Below are 19,441 nucleotides of genomic sequence, written 5' to 3'. Positions count from 1 at the left end.
AAGATAAACAGTATAGATATTGAATAAATGAATGTTTTTGGTTGTCTTTTTGTCTAGAAAGACATGTATATGCTGAGGACTCATTTTAACTGCAGTCTCAATCTAAGGTGACAACAAAGAATCTATTGCATGATTCACAGTTTAACTATCCCAATTTATCAGCCTGTCTTCAATCTCTGGAAAAATAAAATAATGGTAGTATCTGTGAAGGCACTCAGTCATCCAGGTCACGGTCAATCATTGTCAACTGTTATCATGGCAACTGGGCTTAGTTCCTCTCCTTGAATATGTTTTCCCTCTCATCATAGAGGCTTCTTCAGCGCTGACAGGCTTTGGGGAGTTTCTCTTGGGCTCAGGGTGGAGTTTTGGTCAAAGCTGAAAGGGTTTGTTATGTTAATGACTGAGAATGAACAAGGGCGACACAACTACTCGCTCATTAGCATGACAAACCCTTTCAACTTGGATCAAACCCAGCACTCCCCACAGACAGACTTAAGAAGCTGCTCAGATGTGGCGAAATAGCTTCAAGGAGAGAAACTGTCCAATTGCCACCATAAGATTTGACAAGCATTAAAAAAAATAAAACAGTTGGCTCACTGATTCCTTGACTGTCCATTATTAAGCCAGCGTGGTTAGGGAAACCTGCGTGCCAAATGGTTTACATTGAAATTTCTGAACCATGTGGATATATCAAGCAGCTGGGTTTCACTGTTTTGACTTCTCCTGCTATACCAGGAGTCGATATTTAATTCCTTCCCTTACTAAGATCCGTGCATTTTTGTAGTAACTTAAAGCAGGGGTTCACACTTTGGGTCTAGCTGCCAATGCTAGCTCCAATCAGATCCTTCGACTTCCTATAAATCCCTTCCTTGATAAAATGGCGGAAGGGCAGCAGTGAGGCGATACTGACTCCTTGTGGAAATGTTTAGAACGCAATGCAGTAATGGGCAGAGAGACGGAAATCGGTTGATTTTAGAAACATTAAAAACTTTAATAAAACATAGGGGTGAACTGAACATTGATTTCAAATAGTTTTAATCTAAACAAAATCCTGTGTTGGGACAGAAAAAAAGTGGAAAAAGCAGTTTTACAGTTAACAAAACATCCTTGACGGTGGTCAAGGGAAATACCTTTTCAGGAAAGAAAGTATTCAGGATCAAGAAACTCAAGCAATCGAGTCCCATGCTCCCCGACACTGCCACCAACTTCACTTAAAACCCTGAGTTTATGATGCAAAAAAATAACACACTTGACTGGTTTGCAAGACAAATTAAGCAGTGACTAATGTAATATCGGTTTTAGAAATGGTTCATAACATGTCTTTCCAACATTAAAAAAAAATACAATAGTTCAATAATTCACAAATCTTAGTAGTAAAGTCCATGTGTGGAATAAGAGGACAGGTGGGGGTCCGGGTCGGAACAGCTGGGGTCTTGTGGACAGTTTCATTCATTCGGCCATACGGCGTGGGTGATGGGCGCTTCTCCCGACCCCTCACCCCCACCAGGGCTTGTGATTTATACGTGTAGATTCAAGTTCGCCGGGGCCACGTTTGGCTCCGTCCCCCGTACTATTTCAAATGTCGAGGGTTACAACTAATAACCACCGCCAAATCCGCCACCCCGGCTGTAGCCGCCACCGCCGCCTCCTCTGCTGTAAGGACCGCCGCTCCTGAAGGAATAGTTGCCCCCTTTCATCGGCCCATAGCTGGAGTGTTGCTGTCCATACCCCTCCCCGAAGTCTCCATTAACGTATCCACCCCCAGCCTGGTTGTCGTAGTCGTCGTATCCTCCGTAACCTCCGTATCCTCCACCTCCCCCGTTGTTGTATCCGCCGCCATATCCATAGCCACCTCCGTAATTGCCGCCGCCGTAGCCACCGCCGTAACCGCCGCCCCCGTAGCCACCACCCCCGTATCCGCCACCTCCTCTTCCGCCACCATAGACTGGCATCCCTCTTCCTCGACCTCTTCCTCCCCTGACACTGTTGGACATCTCCTGCTTGGTCAGAGCCTTCTTCACCTCCACCTTGTTTCCTTCGATGGTGTGGAATTTAGTCAGCACCGCTTTGGTGGCAGAGTCCGTGTCCTCGAAGAAGACAAAGCCGAAGCCTCTCTTCTTGCCGGTCTGTTTGTCAGATATAATCTCGGCTTTCTCCACCACGCCGAACTGGGAGAAGTAATTGGTCAAGTTTTCCGCTTCGATGTGGTCTTTCACACCGCCGACGAAAATCTTCTTAACATTAGCGTTTATGTCGGGGTTGTTGGCGTCCTCCCTCGCAATGGCCCTTTTCAGTTCCACGTTGTTGCCTTCAACGACATGTGGCTTAGCCGCCATTGCTGCGTCGGCCTCCTCCGGCGTTGAATAGGTTATGAAGCCGAAACAGCGGGACCGTCCCAGCTGCTGGTTCATGACCACCACGCAGTCGCTGAGCGTGCCGTACTGCTCAAAATAACTGCGGAGGCCATCGTTTGTCGTCTCCACGTTCAGTCCTCCCACAAAAAGCTTGCAAAGTTTGGCCGACATGATGAAATGTCTTCCTTGGATGGTGTGCCGTGACCGTACCTCTTCTTCAATGGAGAGAGTCTGGGCGGGCCGTTTGTCTCGCTTGCTTTCCTAGACGTCGCGGTCTCTTATTCGTCAAATTGAAAAAAACACCACCCACATTTGATGGTGAGCCATTCACGTTTGTGCTGCCTTCAAAGCGGGTAGGAGATCTCCAATTCAACCATCGAAAAGGGGGGATTTGAAACGTTCGCGGCCCTAGTTCAGGGAAGATCGTTGTACTTTCATTTCACCACGCTTTAACTTTGCGCACCATTCACTGTTCGTTTCACTTTTTAATCTTAACGCAGTTGTAATCGTGGGGTGTCTTTGTGCTTGGAACGCGCCCCGCATGGTCTGACGTTAGGAATAGCTGGCGCAGACATGCTATTTCCGTTTAATTTGAAGGGGCTGTACAAATCAAGCCTTAGAAAATGTCCGTCGATTCGACTTCCGCTGGCCGAGATTAATGGAAGCGGTGCTTTTGAGCAGGCATCAGAAACTGCTGTGGTGCGTGTTTGCTACGCGTGTAAACGGTCGCGGCGCCTGGAGAATCGTATGGTTTTGAAATTCCATAATTCGATCGCTTTATTCGTTGGTGGGGACGGTCCCTTTAACGGCTCAACCTCGTTCTTGTCTTGCCCCCTTGGCAGTCTCAATAGGATTCTCGTAATTCAAAAAGAAAAAGTGACCCAGGAATCTAGGAAGCAGCGGGCCTCGTTTTGCCCACAGCACTGCCGCTGATGGATTTTAGAAGCCAGTGGGGCACAGAAATTTGGATTCCCGTCCCAACTGTTTGACCGCACGGTCATACTTATGACAGTTTCACAAATCTCTTAAAAGCATTTGAATTCCAATTCGGTATGGATACAAAAAGCCATGTTATGATGTTCAAGACTGGATGAATACATGGACATATTCAAAGTGATCAACAAGCACGTAAACCAGCACCTTAGAAGGACAGAAGATTCAAAATTAAAACGCACTGAGTGCAATACAATCTGTGTCTGAGGGCACAATGATGCAAGAAAATGCAGACATCTAGCACCTAGGTTTTCATTCTCCAAAAATTGGAGACAATGCTTCAGCACATCCGATCTGACATGTTCCATCAAATATTTGAGGAAAGGAACACATGCAGGGTTTGTTTGTCCATGTGCATACCCCCTCCCCCCCACAGCTTACAAATGAAAAACTTCTTTGTAGATTTAACTTTTGACAGATACCACCAAGGGGACATGAATCATCCGTAATATAAATAAGCGACAACGAGTACATTGTAGTAAAAATATAGATTTATTGTAGGTTCATAAAAAAGACATGGCCATCGTTAACAGGTTTGAGTTCCTATATGATGATCAGAAATCCTCAAGCACCAGTCCTACAAAAAGGTAAGAAAAGAGTTATCTCTCCCACAACCAACTCATCCATGAGGACATAATTCAGTCTCCATATATTAATACATTTGTTTGTTTTTTTTGATTTGGCTGTCCCACCACAGTACTACCTTACCTTTTTGTCACTGATTAAAGTTTCATGGTCCTTCATTCGCATACCAAATAGCATACAATACCAGTTCTATTTTGAAAAATTTAATATGGGGTTGGTCCTGCTACAAAAACATATGATGGTATTCCTCAAAATGCATTATTGCAACAACTTCTTTCATTAATATTGGTCCCTCAACCAGCGGTTACCTGAAAAATAAATCCTTACAAAACAAATGGAGAAGTACCAGCCACAGTAATATATCCGTCTAAAAGAAATAGATCAATGATTGCGCGTAAATATCTTCGTGTTCTAAGTAAACGTCAACTGGAAATTATGGGCAGTTTCACAAAAATTCTTATTACCTAGCCATGGTCCTCATTGCAGCTTGCATTTTAGTTCCCACATGGGTCTACTTGATGGTGCCATCTGTCATACAGTGTGATTGAAAACCCACTTCGATTGGAAGAAAACAGGGGCCATATTTTGACATTATTTTTAATCAAACTGAAGGGTGGATATTATTCTGAGGGTCCATTGACTGAAAAAAATATATACAGATACATTTGATTTAGTATGTGTGTAGGTGAATGACAAATTTTCGACGTTGGACAATTGCTTTAATTGAATGGCATAGTCCGAAAAATATAAATTACTCCCCATTTGGTTTCCTGTTTTGCAGACACCTTTTTAATTTTTGCTAACTGGGGAATCGATGAAAGTCTGAAACTTGTTTTAACTTCAACTTGCCACTGGACAGATTCTTAAGAGCTTTGTCTATAGAACCCAAACCAAGCATTGATGATTGTTACCATTTCAGCCTTCAGTGGAATATTTTCAGTAACTTCTCAGTATAGTACATCACTTGTGAAATTAAATTACCCCTCTATAAAAGCCAAGGGGGGGAAAAAAATACTTACCTACGTCAATTCACACCCAGAGGTTCCCCAAAAAATTACCACACATGATAATAAAAAACCTTTATTGTATTTTGAAATCCACAGTGCCCAAAGTGCTTTACGCTCACCTACTGTTGTCGGAATCTATAAGAAACCGTAAACAAGCATGCACAATAATACCTGCTAGTTTTGTCAAGAAGGGGAGGGTTAGCAACGCACTGGGGCACTGTGTTATCAAAACCCTACAAATCCTAGGATTATTGTCAAACCACATCAGGAGTCTTTAGCCACCCACACTGTAGGTTCTGTGTGAAAACTGACTTCACCTGAGGAGGAGAATGCACAATCTCTGGTCCCCCGCATGGCGTGCAGACACACACCCCATCACGTTCAGGGTTATGTCCTCATGCCCACGTTTACAGTAGAAACCTGAGGGGAAGGGGAGAAACAAAGGGTGAAAGTCTGAATAGATTACATTCCTCAGAGGAGACACCAATCCACTCAATCCAATAATTTATTTAATGGTGGAGCAACATATGGGTCCCCTTCCACCCATTAAATACCAAATTGAGCAACCCCCACCCCTTAGTTTAAGAGTAGCTATGTAATGTGAGACGCAACTTAGGTTGCATAAGTTAAAATAATGTCACCAGATATTGGATACATGGTTGACCAACACAGAGTAAAGACAGGTTGATTTACATACCTAGTTTGCTGGATGTGGATATCCTAAAGAGATATTTCAGAGTCCTATCACAATCGACCCCAGGTAATCAACAGGGTCCTGATGTAGCCTACAAACAAACTGCTACGGCTATTTTGGCTGGGATAGCCTACTGGAATAAGAGTAAGAGCACCTAAATGTAGGAATAATCAAAGATAAATATCAGAGCCCTCATGTCCACATAGATATATATATAAAAATAATTCAGTCGCAAAGAAATTATCAGCAATGTCTAAAAAGGCATTTTAAGACAAGGTCAAACCCTACAAAGCCTACATGCATTGGCTGTGGGTAGACTTCTGTAAGCATTTCACCCACCTGATAATAAGGAAATAAGATGTGTTGTAACTAAAGATCAAGATGATCACTTCTAACACCTGTGAATAAACTTGAGGAATCCTGGTTAAATAAAATAACTAAGCTAAGTGGTGTAACGTTTTATTTAAAATGAACATACATATGCATACCAAGGTGTTTTTTAACAGTAAATTTTGATCTCCAGACATGAAAGTATACAATATACATTATATATACTGCTACAAGTAAATTGAAAATGAACAATATTTAAACTTAAAACTATAACTATGCGTGAGGGGAGTATGGAATACAGTAATGGGGAGGCAACAAGGAAACTGGAATCCTGGAAAAATCTTCCCCCCGCCTTTCAGAAATGACCCAAGTAAATAATCATACAAAGTGGTGATGAGTATGACAGAGCTATGAATTCGGAGACCACAAAACATGCTTTCTCACCCTCGTACAATGAAATCACACTAACTTTACTCCAAACACAAAAAAACAACTAATGGAATCGCTTAAAATGCAAATATTAATAGCAAAACAATCCTACATCGATCTTTTGAAACAGCGAGTGAACGCAAATAAAAAATATTCCATCTCTAAACGACAACTACACGTCGCGGGCGCGGGTAACGTTGTATAATAAAAAAAGGGTCAGTGTAAGTTTATTCTGTATTGAAAATGTCCTAGTTGAACGGCAACAACGGCTGCTCGTGTAAATCAGGTTTTCTGGGAAGTGGCCTTCCTACCTGTTTGGGTTTTTGAGGTCTTCATTATGATTACGGGGGTCTCAGTGTCTATGTTTGCCAGGGTTGGCCCGAAGGCAGACGCCCCGTAAGCGAATTTGAAATTTGTCGTCCAATTCTTGGCCGGAGATTTGTGGTGGGGCAGTTAGATTTTGCATGGCGCAGTCTCGTTTAGTAACCGCCACCATAGCCCCCCCTGGGGTAGCCTCCACCGCCCCCTCTGGCATAGGGAGCGGTGCTTCTCTGACCTCCGAAGGGCCCTTTCATGGGGCCGTAACCAGAAGAATGCTGGCCATAGCCGCTGCCGAACTCGTTGTAGCCATTACCACCTCCATAGCCACTTCCTTGGTCTCCATAGCCACCCCCATAAGGCCCGCCGTACCCTCCGTAGCCGCCACAGTTGTATCCTCCGCCATTTCCGTAGTTGTAGTTTCCGCCGTAGTCTCTGCCACCGTAGCCATTTTGATTTCCCCTCATGCCTCTAAGCGGCCTGCCTCTCGGCGCGATGCCGGCTCTGCTGGCCTGCATCTCCTGCTTGGTGAGAGCTTTCTTCACCTCCACTTTGTGTCCATTGATGGTGTGGAATTTCACAACGACCGCCTTGTCGGCGGCGTCGTGCTCGGTGAAGTAAACAAAGCCGAATCCCCTTTTCTTCCCGGTCTCCTTCTCAGAGATGACCTCCACCTTCTCTATTTGACCATACTGAGTGAAATGATTGTTCAGGTGTTCCTCTTCGATGTCGTCTTTCAGACCACCGACGAAAATTTTCTTCACCTTTGCGAGGGCTTCGGGCTTGTTGGCGTCCTCTCGGGCAACGGCCCACTTCACCTCGACGGAGTTGCCGTCGACTGTGTGCGGCCTGGCCGCCATTGCTGCGTCGGCCTCTTGCGGTGAAGAGTAGGTTACAAAGCCGAAACAGCGGGATCTCTGCAACTGCTTGTTCACAACGACGACACAGTCAGTCAGCGTCCCGTATTGCTCGAAATGCTTGCGCAGGCCATCGTCGTCGGTGTCCACATTCAGTCCACCAACGAAAAGTTTACAAAGCTGGTCAGACATTTTTGAAGAACTACTTGTTATCTGGACTCTCACGAACCCAGCGGAGTACTAATCTTAAAATGGCGGACGTTATTGGACGCTCTTGTATTTATACTACGTGCGTGTGACGACAAGTTCTACTTTGGCCACACCTCTTCCGGTTGGCTATTTAGTTTGATTCGACAATATCGAAAGCAAAGCGTCAATCCTTCAATGTTATGAAAATCACAATGACGAGTTTGCAAATTGACGCTTTTATGTTTACTATCTATTGACCGTTTTTGAATTATTCTACAGGTGACTGTGTTCCTTCAAAGTTTGTTGGTCCTTTGTGACATCAAATTCTTTTTGACGTAATTGTCCGTAAAATGATCTTCAGACTTTGAGTTGTCCTTTGGACTTATGAGTCATGTCAACAACGCAGGCATCAACCGCCGTAGGAAACATTTTTACCAACTGACATGACACTTTCATTTAATGGAGAAGCTACTCGTTGACCCAAATAAAAAGAAAGCATTTGAAACAAGAAGTACCTCAGTCAGAGTTTATAAATATATAGATTCTAAATTTCTATATTAAAGATGGTCCGTACGCCCCACTTAAAGGGACAAGGTGTTAATTCACTTTATAATATTTTATGTATTGTACAATGCGTACATAGAAGTTTGAAGCAGAACAAATCATAGTTTTCAGGTGATTCCACCTGAAATGTTTCCATTCAAATATTAATGGAAATATATTTGAATTATGGGTCAGAGTAAAAGCAGCTAGTATTCGAAATATCTATTAATGGTAACTGTAACAGCGTGCTAAAAGCGTATATATATCATGGTTGGTGTCTCTGAACAGTCACACTACTTAGAAAACCTTTTGGTAGCAGGTAAAACTGAGTGAAATAAAAGTGGATTGACGTTGAAGATTTTTCCCCAAAAGATTAATCATCATAATTGAAGCATTTAAGGTTTTGTACAAGGAAAAATACTTTTACATTTTAGTTGTAAGATTGTTTTTTGTTTGTTTTTTCATGTTGTGAATAACATAATATAATATCATAGAAAGTTTCAATTCCTTTCATCAACCCTCTGTCTCAACATCACTGCTTATTATATAGATGTTTTTCAATCTCATTTTAAAACACACCTTACTGATTGTTCACCTTCTCAGAAAAAGGGTTTGGGGTGACAGAAAACAGGACTTCCATTTCACTGTCAGCAGAGTAACCAGCGATTTCAAACACTTATGGAAACAATGATGATGATTTACAGTCCACACAGCACAAGAGACGCAGCAAAAAGAAACACTGATATCAAAGTTCACTAAAATCTTTATGCAGCATATTGCTCATGAAACAATCCTGTCATCTAGTCTACCAACACAAACACACAAGACAGTCCAAACTCAGTTATGGGCACAGATGAGGGATTTTTTTGGTTTGTCACTCAACAACAAATAAAGGGAATGACTTTTCACAAGACTAATCTTTATTGTTGAACTGCATTTGTAAGGGAATTTGTTTTACAACCAGCTGTAGATGGCAAATGTTCTGCTTAATTCACATTGCCCCTTGATTTGTACACATTGTTCCGTCACCGACAGAACATCATCTAATTTATGTGTAAGAATAAGTTGTTTGTTGTTGCCCAATGTACAAGAAAGCCAGGATATTCAACTAGAAAGTCAGTAAAGGCTGTGGCCCTGCATCAGGACATATTCCCTAAAAGAAGCTTTGTGTGCATTCGCATATGCTTTTGTGTTTGAGTGTGAATCCACACTAAATGTTTATTTAGTGTATTATGTATACTACATAAATCACTCAGGTATTTGAAATTAGCAGCAAATTGGTTCTTCGGACTACAGAAAGCAATTTCCACCTTGGGGATCAATAAAGTATTCTGATTCTGAAAAGGAGCAGCCTTTCTCGATAATGTTGGAAAAATGAAATGAAGAACATTTGCAATATTTAATAACTTCAGTTATGATTAGATTTAAGTTTCAACCAAAAAAGGCCACGTTTAATGTAAGTTACCAATTTCTTTCAGAAAATGACAAGGGATGTGAAAATGCTGGCTCTCATACGCAACATAGGAAGACAGTTTGTTCAATGAAAAAGCATCATCAGAGATAGGTGTAATATTTGAATATGGTGCAAATATTATGGTAGCTAGTACATCAAAGTAATGCAACTAAGATCATGAGAAAATGGATTTCTCAGAAATTAGAAACTATGCTGAACTACCGTTTAATACCCATTAAAATACTTGCTCAGTCCATTCAGTATTTTCAGAGGGTATACGTTCCTTGTCATTCCCCCAAAACCCCTTGACAGATACATAAGGATGAACAAATCCTAGCTAATATTTACAGTTCAAACACAGCCAGTTGCAGTCCAAATCGGGGTCTCGTCATGGGGGAAGGAAACGCGAACGCATTAAGGGTCAACTACAAAGAGAAGCCTTTCATGTCGCCACCACACACCTCACCAGAAAAAAATGCTGACGGCCAAATTTGTGAGAAAAAAACAAAACAAAAAACAAAAAAAAAAAAGGTTAATAGAACAATAATTAGAGACCACACTTCTGCAACATCATTTTAGTAATAAAAGGGACACGACTACTGAATGGAAATAGTCAGGGTAACCTCAACAAGTTTATTATTATTACTTTTTGTGTAGTAAAATCAAACATCTACCTAGAAGCCACCAGTTGTTTTCTTTGTTTATATTCTTCAAAGTGAAGGCAAGTAAGATATTGAAAATGTCAAACGTTCATGTGCTTGAATGATGTAGAGAAACTGGCAAACTTGAGCTGATGATATATCGTGAGGGGGGTTGGAAGGGCACTGAATTACAGCTCCACAGCTGGGTCTCTTGAGCAGGCCTGATGAACAACAGGCCATATTCCATCACTTAACACCAATGTGTCAAATGAGCGATCACATGATGTAGACCTTCTCAGCCTGAGAGAAGTTGAAAACTTCTTTGGTTCTGGGGCATACCACTTTGTCATCTTGGCGAATTGACAGAAGGGACTGGAAGATATAAAAGATCATAGTTGACTATTAGTGTTTCCTGCATGCACTGTTTAAGTCACGGACATGAACAAAGACCGCTTTTCTATCTTTTATCTTGTGTTGTACTTACATTGTAGCCATACACATATCCATTAGGCAGCATCATTGGAGGGTTGTTTTCATTCATGACCTCACCAGAGATCTTACAGACTAGTCTAGAGTTGGCACAGTGGGCCATTGGAAGTGGCTGGGCCAACTTGTTTAGGGATTTACTGCACACTGGGCAATCTGGGTTCTTAGAGGTGCCGTCTTCCTTGTAGCACTGACTGGAAGGTGATGGAGGTTAAGGATTTAGCAATGTGTCCTTGAGTGTCAAGTAAGGCGCCTTGAATAAAATGTATTATTACAAACCTTTCTGAAGCCATGGAATTTCTTCATGATAAAAAACACCTCCTTTATAAGACTTTCAAGTTTATATATAAGCGTTCTTCTTTTTATTAGGGAAAGGTAAAACACTTGTTGAAGTGTCACTTGCTAAAGACCTAGATTTAAATATATGCCCACAATATAATACACATACCGTAACAGATATATAGCTAGAATCATAAGGAGGTAAACCCCAAGGAAAAGGACTTAATAAGAAACAGAAAATGAAAGGATACGGTGTCTTGATAGCAGACAGACCAGCCTGCAGAGTGATAGTGAAGACAGAGTTGTTTCCCAACTGGTGCAGTCTGTAGTTGTCATATCGGAACTGCTGGATCAGCATCTTCCAGCGGGCAGGATCCAGGAGGTCCTGACAAAATGAGAGATTGAGAAAAGGGAGCAAAGACAAACTCTCATTTTTAGTCATGAAAGTGTTTGGAATTGTAATGCTGTCCTAAATTATGTAATCACAAGTAAAAATGCATCTCCTATGGCAACCACTGATTGAATCTCACTCCCTAACTTTGTTGGAAAATAAATCAGCATAAAATATTTTTTTTAAATACAGGCCTATTGTTATTAACATTCCTATTTACACACAACAGTTTCTATTTACTTTATTACACACATGGATATATTGGTTACATCATTAGACGTTTAAGCATACACGTGCATCAAACTGACAAAGGTAATTGAAAATCTATCCAATGATTAAATTAAAAAAGTGAAACAGATATTGATCACTACCTACAGTGATATATTTAAAGCGTGTATTTATTCGAATGTTAATATTTTCATTATGGTTTAAATCAAAAGAAAACCAAATTTTGTATCTCATAGAGTTAGAGTATTGTGAAAAATCTGAATCAGAAATACTTTTAGAATACAAAATTGTAGAATCACGGTGTCGCATTTTTTTAAAGCTACATAACTCGAAAATCTTTTTTTACTAGTCTAAAGTTTGACATCATGAATTTGCAATTCTGACATTTTTCCCAATATTCTAATTCTTTGAGGTACTGAATTTGGAGTTCATATGCTGTGGCCAAACTCAACAAAATTGCAAAAAGTAAAAACTAAGCACATACTGGATCACCACCTGTAAAATGAATCTATATAATAAACAAGTTTAACTTTTTTAAAGAATTACTGAAATTAATTAACTTTTCAAAGACTAACTTTACAAATTCATTGAGTTTTTTTTTTTTTTTTGGAATGTGTTGATAAAAACCTGCACTTAACTAAACACGGGGGTTTTTCGCTTTCAGGAAGAGGTTATTTGGAATATATGACTGAAAGATAACATACTCCTGGGACAACTTTTAACTATAAGAGAGGCAAACAGACATTTTTACATTTCACGAAGAGGTGTTCATTTTAAAAAGTTGTTGTAATAAACAAAAGAATGTCTTTGCAAATTACTTTATGGCTTGTACTAATGGTATAAAATGTGAGAACAAAATTTTGGGAAAGACAAAGTATTTATGAGCGATTTTGGAGGAATATAGAAAGTTGGGGGTGTACATTTATGAAACAATATTGAAACCACTTCTCTCTGATTCAATTAATTTTTACCAGCAACATGCATATGTTATACATATACATTTACAGGCACATATTGCTATACTAGTGTTCAGAAAATGAGTATGTCATTCTGAAATGTATTATCAAGATTTCAGATATACAGTAGTATCTGAACAGTCTTTACCGCGTAAAATTGTTCTGAACACCTCCAAAAAATAGAGGCGTAGATGTTTAGCAGTTAACCCAAAAAGTGTTGTCAAAGTCAAACAGTAGCACATCAATAGACAGGTTTCTTTTACATGGATAACATGAGAACAGTTTACAGGTGTTTGAGACATGTTGTAATGAGATATTTTGTCTTTTTTTTTGTAAAAGGTATTACCTTGTATGGGGAGATATGTGTATCTGATGGGAAGGCCAGCATGCCCATCACCTGTCGAACTTCATCCAACTGCCCACCCTCTGCTTGGCTGAAGTGTTTCCTTGCATGTCTAGGACATGACCATATAATCACTGGTGAGTATGTGATCTTGATGTGAATTGTACTTTAAGGGAAACAGCTCAATAATCAAAAAAGGTGCAGGGTTTTCCTACAACAAGCTACAAGTTACTCTGTTTAAATAGCAGCTTTGTAGAGATGTTGAAAGGCTGGAAGTCCAGTGCTTTCTTTCTGTTTGCTTGTGTACTGTTTAGTATGTGTAAGATTACCTGACTGCATCCATTCGTTTATTTTGTCGAATAAGCTCAATGAACTCTTGAATTCGCAGACTGAACTCCAGACAACTCTGAAACATAAACATCAATTGCTATTTTATTTGTTCACCAATGTCACAAAATTGTATTTCTAATTCCACAGTAAAAGCTGATGAATGTTGTAAGAATGAATGTAAAAAATAGAAAATTGGGATATTGTTCTTTGGCAATCATTCATTCACCTGACCTGAACCCAATTGAGCATATTTTTTGTTTTGTTTGTTTTTTTAATAACTGAAAAAAATAAACTGTTTTAAGAAAGTGCAACTGCCAGATACAAACATCATTCCAACAAGTGTTGTATACATCATGCTGTATTGGTTATATAATCCATTCAAGGTCTACAAAAATGCTGAGGAAAAAGTGTAGCTATTCACTTTACAGACTGTTTTCTTTTTGATTTTATGTATATTACTCACCTCAAGAACAAAAATAATCATGTAAAATTATTGGATTTGAATTGTGGGTTTTCTGAATGGTAAATAATAAAGAAATTCAACGATTGATGGACAAATCATATACTGTGTGATACTGTATTGTGACCAAAAACAGACATTGTACAGAAATCCCATAATCAGAAAAAAACCTGTTGGCAACATTCACATCAAATTGAATCTTATTGTAGAACAGCACCCAAACACAATAATTTGTCTATTCTTAAAGGGGTCATCTCACACACAAGGTTATTCTTATTAACATTTTAGATAATCAAACAAACCAGACAAAATGAACGTTTTTATAATGATAAGGCCAATATTGGATTCTTTGACATAATCACCTTCATCTTGCGGAGACGGGACTTATTGTCATGGCACCAGGCTAAACAAGTGGCCGTCTCCTGCCTCTCCAGAGATTCTTCCACCTCCTTGGCTGTGAGAAACATCTCAATATTTACAAGATCCTAAAAACAGAAGAGTGTGAATTGTGTTAACAGAGAAAAGTATAGACACACCATTAAGGAAGCCTAATTTAAGGGTACCTTAAGGGTTAACTTGTCCTTTTTTGATTTAAAATCCAAGCCAACCAACTGATATACATCTATATATATATAATAAGAAACATGTATAGCTACCTCAATGCCACTCTGTCTGGCCAGTTTAACAGCTGTATTGTAATATCCACAACGCAGAAGATGCTCCACCATCATGCGATCCATGCGCTTCTTCTTCCAAAGGTTGACTGAGGCTGGCTGATCACTGCTGTGCTCCTTCAAATGCTCAATGCGACGCTTGCACAGCTTTGCGCTTTCATCTTCTGCCTGTATAGACTCAGCAGCCTGCACCACACGTCCAAAAGCACACACGCATATGTGCACACAATCATTATACTTACAAATGTAACAAAAATACAAGTTTAAATGATTAGCATTAAATATGCATACATGCTATAACCCAGGATCTTCAGTGTGTGAAATTAAAGCTGTAAAAATTATTTGTATATCAGAGAAGAAAAGCAACATGTTTAAATGCAAAAGTATGCCGTAAATCTTGAGGAAATAAACTCAAAGTATTTATCTTTGAACATGTCTGAATTTGTCAGGCACAAAACACCAATTTTATGGTGTAGTCCACTTCTACTAGTGGGTATGTCATGCCGATTTACCCCAACACCTGACAACCACATAACAACCAAGGCATTCTGCACAGGTAATTATACTTGTTGAAGGTTATTTAACAAATGGGTCCAGTCTCAGTGACTAATTTTCACAGGGTTTTTATGTTAGCAAAACTTGCGGTAAACTGCTGGACAGGTAAAACGCTCACCTGCCATTTAAGAAAATTGCTGTCTTTTTTTGGACCGGACCACTACCACCAACAAATATAATTAATTAAGGAAACAATAATGATGTTGCACAGGTCCCGAAACCTGAAGATCCTTGGGTGAACAGGGGCAAAACATGTTGATATATATATTGTTTTTCTTTTGGCATGGATATAGTTGTTGATATGAAGCTGAATTTATTTGACACTAAATACTGGATTAAAAATCTTATATGAAAGAAATCCTCAAAAAATAAACATGATAAAAAAGCTGTGTGGATAAGAGCAAACTTTGATGTAATAATACCACAAATAATACATTTAAAAAAAAACATGCTGATTTCAGAGTTTTAACATGTAAATAGTCATTGTCCAAAAATTTGTGCAAAATCCCTTTGTGAACCTGTAAGGAAACATGAACAATTATGTGTCTGTGTGTATCTAATGGTCTCTCTAACCTTTCTCTTCAGGGCGCTGAGTTTCTCCACTACTCCATCCAGCAGAGACACCACAGAGTCGACTACTGGAAAACTGCTAAGTGTCTTTTCCAGCTCTGCAACCACCATTGTCACGTGACTCGTCTCCCTGTCAATGTTCTTCTGAGCTGCTCTGAACCGTTTGTTCAGAGTCTCATAGGGCACCTGCAAAGACAGTAATGTAACATAATTACTTGTCTCTGAGACATCTGGGAGGGCTATCAGTTACAAACAGCAAAATCATTGCCAATATTTCTATGGTGGCTGCTCAGTCATACATCTGATTGATTTCTTTTCAAAACAATCTGCAACTTTTTACGAATACAATTTTATGGTTTTCAAAAGCATTAAATATGTAGTTTGTGAATCTTTAAAAGACCAATCAAGCACTTTGTACAGAGTGCTGTTTCCCTAATTAAATCATTCCTAATATAACTTAAAAGAGTTATTTACTGGGTGATAATAATAAAATGAATCCCTTAACGTGAGTTGTATAGTATAAAGGTAAATGCAAAACCTTTTGGGGTATACTTTAGTGCTGTGATAATGGCTGGAGACAGCACCCTGAAAACTCTCTCTCTCTCTCTCTCTCTCGCTCTCTCGTTCTCTCGCTCTCTCTCGCTCTCTCTCGCTCTCTCTCCCTCCCTCTCTCTCCCTCTCCCTCCCTCCCTCTCCCTCGCAGTGCACCTTTTAGGGGTTCAGAAAGATGACAGTTAGGTTACTGGTTACAAAGATTTATAAGCATCTCTTGTGTAATTTTGTCTAACAAATTACAAGGTTCATGTAATAAAGGCCAGATGACAGCCAGATGGTGAGGATTACATTGAGACAGGAAGAAAGAGGACTCTTCAGACCACTCATTTATATTTCAGTTTAGAAAGAACAGTATAATGTTGTAGACAACATTAGTACATCAATGAGCAAGATATTTTAATCTCTGATATTTTTGGATTATGGTTCCTTGCTTTTTTTTTCCAATTTAGAAAGGCCCACCACTTATATTCAAATACATTCAATCCCATTTAATTATGAAGCACAGCTGTGATGGATGATGCCAAAGTGTTCTGAAGATGTGTCAAATACATTAAAAAGCTTCAGCCTGATGACTAAAATGTGCATTGAAATAACATCATTATTCATCATAAGACAATACCCCTGTGACCTTAATTTAGTACCGTGAATATGTGATTTAGTCATAATTGGTAATGCAAAGACCTATTATCTTTCAAAATGATAAAATGAACCAGAGTCAAGAAAATCAATGTATTTATGGTAACAACGTTACTTGGACTTCCATAAACAAAAACTGCAAACAACTCATCATTTATTCACCAATTAGTATTAATATGCAACATTGATCAAATAATGAGTGGGTCTAATGGACTTCATTTAAACAATCATTTGAAAATGCCACTTTTACTTGATGATACTTACTTGCCATTTGTCTCTTATGGGTCTGCATTCTCAGTACACAGGTAAATAGCTATCAAAAAAATGTGATGTCAGCCATGCCCTCAAAGCCATTCCCTTTCATTTTATACTCATAAAAAGTGCACATAAAAATCACAGCAGCATTGCCTTTGTCAGGGCATATACTGACTGAGAAATGACAAATATCTGATACTGTATTTTTATTTATGATATGCATATTAGGATCCTGTTCAGTGGCTCTGACATTTTTATTATATTCTATGCATCTCACAATGAAATCAACGCTGCGTTGCCCCAGCTGTAGATTCCCATTTGATGCCAATTACAGTCTTAAAATGGTGCCCATCACGTACCATCAACCTTACTGCAGTATTCAGGCATAGACACATCCCTATACCACAGTAAGCAACACAGATATTTTCACGTTGCCAGTACCATTTAACGCTACGCTATATTAACCATGGTAACATCATGCCATTAGTTAGCACTGAAAAGCTGTCAATATATGACTACTCACGGCCGCGTTTTATATGACGAGATGGCTCAACCCAGGGAGCAGCCAGGACTTGTTTCAGCCTGTCTTTTAGCAGTGGTGTCGCAGTACGTTATGTACAATGGAGGAACGGGTGCGTGTGTGCGGCAGCAGTCTGTGATTTCTCTCGCTGGCCATTTTGAAGTGTAGAGGCAGCAGCTATTTGGTGAAGACTGCCTCTGTGTCAGACATCGTAGAGCACGCCCCCCCACCACTGATTTCGACCGATTCTTCCTTCATACCAGCTCGGATTAGCATGCTCTACGGTTCGTGTTTGGTCAGCTATTTGTCAGTTGCGACGAACGACATGACTTCCATCGTTATTTATTAATCACTGCAAGCTAACACACCGATGTGGCCTACAACATGTGCGGATGATCATAACCGACTGGCCATGGTGTCGGATGAACAGTTAGTTGTTTATTGATAAATGTATTATTAGAAGCCAGTAATATCTTTGTATTCCCAAAATATGTTACCAAACGGGTAAGTGCATGGGCTAGCGTGACGTTACTAGATAAATTCGCTGACGTCCACATACTGTCGACTGTGAAACCAATGACCACATTAAATACATGTGTGGTTAGCTATATGTGTCACGTTACTTTCTACGTAAGACAGATATGACCGTACCACTGAAGTGACATTAAAACCACAGGTTTAAACATCAGTTGTCAACTGTATCCCTTGACTACAGTTTAATCTTAAAGATGCAATTACTTTAAAAAAAGCAAAAACACAACCGACAGCTAACAAGACTAGCGATGCTATTTGCACGGACAGCATGGTGTGTGTGTATGTGTGCTCGTGTTTTAGATTGAGAGGTAGTTGTCGGACACTAGCTACCTGGCTAAGCTAACGTTAGCCTCTCTGACAAGCTCGCGACTCTCGAATTTAATGGGGCAACAATTCACATTTTACAAAAGACTTTAAAAATATTGTACTTTTTCGGAAACACCGAAAGCGGTGCCCTATCGATCTGTGTGAGTTAATATTACTGTTTACCTTAAGTGTAGGATATTCTTGGACTTTGAGAGCCATGGATAGTTGTGATGCTGTCTCTTGTACCGCCATCTTGGTTTTGTGGTTTTCTTGTAGTTGTTTGTGTTTTTTCTATCGAGTCAGAATGGCCTCACTGTTCACTACCGCCATCTGCTGGGATGGTGTCAGAATTGACTCTACGGCGCTCCACTTGATTCCCTTCTTCGGGAGTGATGCACAGTATATATTTCCTAAGCAGCAATTTGGGATACTCTTAAATCCAAAAACCAAAAACATAAACAGTTTTATCACTGACATTCCTTTAGATCTTCTTCTTCTTCTTTCGGCTCTTCCCGTTAGGGGTCGCCACAGCGAGTCAACTTTCTCCATCTAACCCTATTCTCTGTATCTTCCTCTCTCACACCAGCTACCTTCATATGACATTCCTTTAGATCTACCGAGTTAAATTCCCCTTGCCATTTTTCTTTGTTATTCATTTTATTTTTTAAATTTATCAACCCCCCCTTATTTCTAGAACTAAACATTTCTCACCAGCCTTGAATAATGTTTACTCTTACAGTTAATTGATTGCATACAAAATGAATGTCCTTATGTTCTTGTTTCCTCATGCCTGTTTATATCATTGACATTCAATTCTATTTAGCCATGTTTGCTTGTTCATGTGTTTTGTCTGTTTAAACTATATATGTCCAATAAAAATTGTAAAATAAAAAAAAAAATGGGATACTCTCACTTACACATTTCCATTTGATACTACTTTAAACGACAACTAAACTAATTTGAAAACAGA

At 39.6% G+C, this 19,441-nt stretch overlaps 3 protein-coding genes across 8 annotated transcripts; all 3 read right to left on the bottom strand.

Moving 5' to 3' along the window:
- Positions 1–965: 965 nt before the first annotated feature.
- On the bottom strand, positions 966–2,594 carry LOC147227899 (heterogeneous nuclear ribonucleoprotein A0-like). The gene has a single exon (XM_086158014.1). It carries the CDS (start codon positions 2,523–2,525, stop codon positions 1,596–1,598), a length of 930 nt encoding a protein of 309 aa, XP_086014140.1. The 5' UTR covers positions 2,526–2,594; the 3' UTR covers positions 966–1,595.
- Positions 2,595–3,816: 1,222 nt separating this feature from the next.
- LOC147227898 (heterogeneous nuclear ribonucleoprotein A0-like) lies at positions 3,817–7,830 on the bottom strand. 4 transcript variants are annotated; one of them, XM_086157973.1, is made up of 4 exons: positions 6,704–7,830; positions 5,637–5,787; positions 5,257–5,359; positions 3,817–3,924 (listed from the first exon to the last, which is right to left on the bottom strand). In XM_086157973.1, the coding sequence occupies exon 1, from the start codon at positions 7,757–7,759 to the stop codon at positions 6,872–6,874; it is 888 nt and encodes a 295-aa protein (XP_086014099.1). In that variant the 5' UTR covers positions 7,760–7,830; the 3' UTR covers positions 3,817–3,924; positions 5,257–5,359; positions 5,637–5,787; positions 6,704–6,871. The 4 variants fall into 4 exon arrangements, with proteins under 4 accessions (XP_086014099.1, XP_086014097.1, XP_086014100.1 ...); XM_086157974.1 differs by lacking the exon at positions 3,817–3,924 and adding an exon at positions 4,516–4,572; XM_086157971.1 differs by lacking the exon at positions 5,637–5,787.
- A 1,371-nt stretch (positions 7,831–9,201) lies between these two features.
- maea (macrophage erythroblast attacher, E3 ubiquitin ligase) lies at positions 9,202–18,746 on the bottom strand. 3 transcript variants are annotated; one of them, XM_086157968.1, is made up of 9 exons: positions 18,655–18,746; positions 15,669–15,851; positions 14,523–14,726; positions 14,229–14,351; positions 13,406–13,482; positions 13,080–13,188; positions 11,410–11,543; positions 10,878–11,073; positions 9,202–10,765 (listed from the first exon to the last, which is right to left on the bottom strand). In XM_086157968.1, the coding sequence occupies exons 1-9, from the start codon at positions 18,721–18,723 to the stop codon at positions 10,670–10,672; spliced, it is 1,191 nt and encodes a 396-aa protein (XP_086014094.1). In that variant the 5' UTR covers positions 18,724–18,746; the 3' UTR covers positions 9,202–10,669. The 3 variants fall into 3 exon arrangements, with proteins under 3 accessions (XP_086014094.1, XP_086014096.1, XP_086014095.1); XM_086157970.1 differs by lacking the exon at positions 18,655–18,746 and adding an exon at positions 17,635–17,728; XM_086157969.1 differs by lacking the exon at positions 18,655–18,746 and adding an exon at positions 17,121–17,140.
- Between the last annotated feature and the right edge of the window lie 695 nt (positions 18,747–19,441).

This window comes from Fistularia commersonii, chromosome 13 (genome assembly GCF_037954325.1).
Source record: "Fistularia commersonii isolate RoL2024-O1a breed Wild chromosome 13, RoL_Fcom_v1.0, whole genome shotgun sequence".
NCBI lineage: Eukaryota > Metazoa > Chordata > Actinopteri > Syngnathiformes > Fistulariidae > Fistularia > Fistularia commersonii.
Note: the sequence above shows the minus strand (reverse complement) of the source record. Positions and strands in the feature narration are given on the sequence as shown.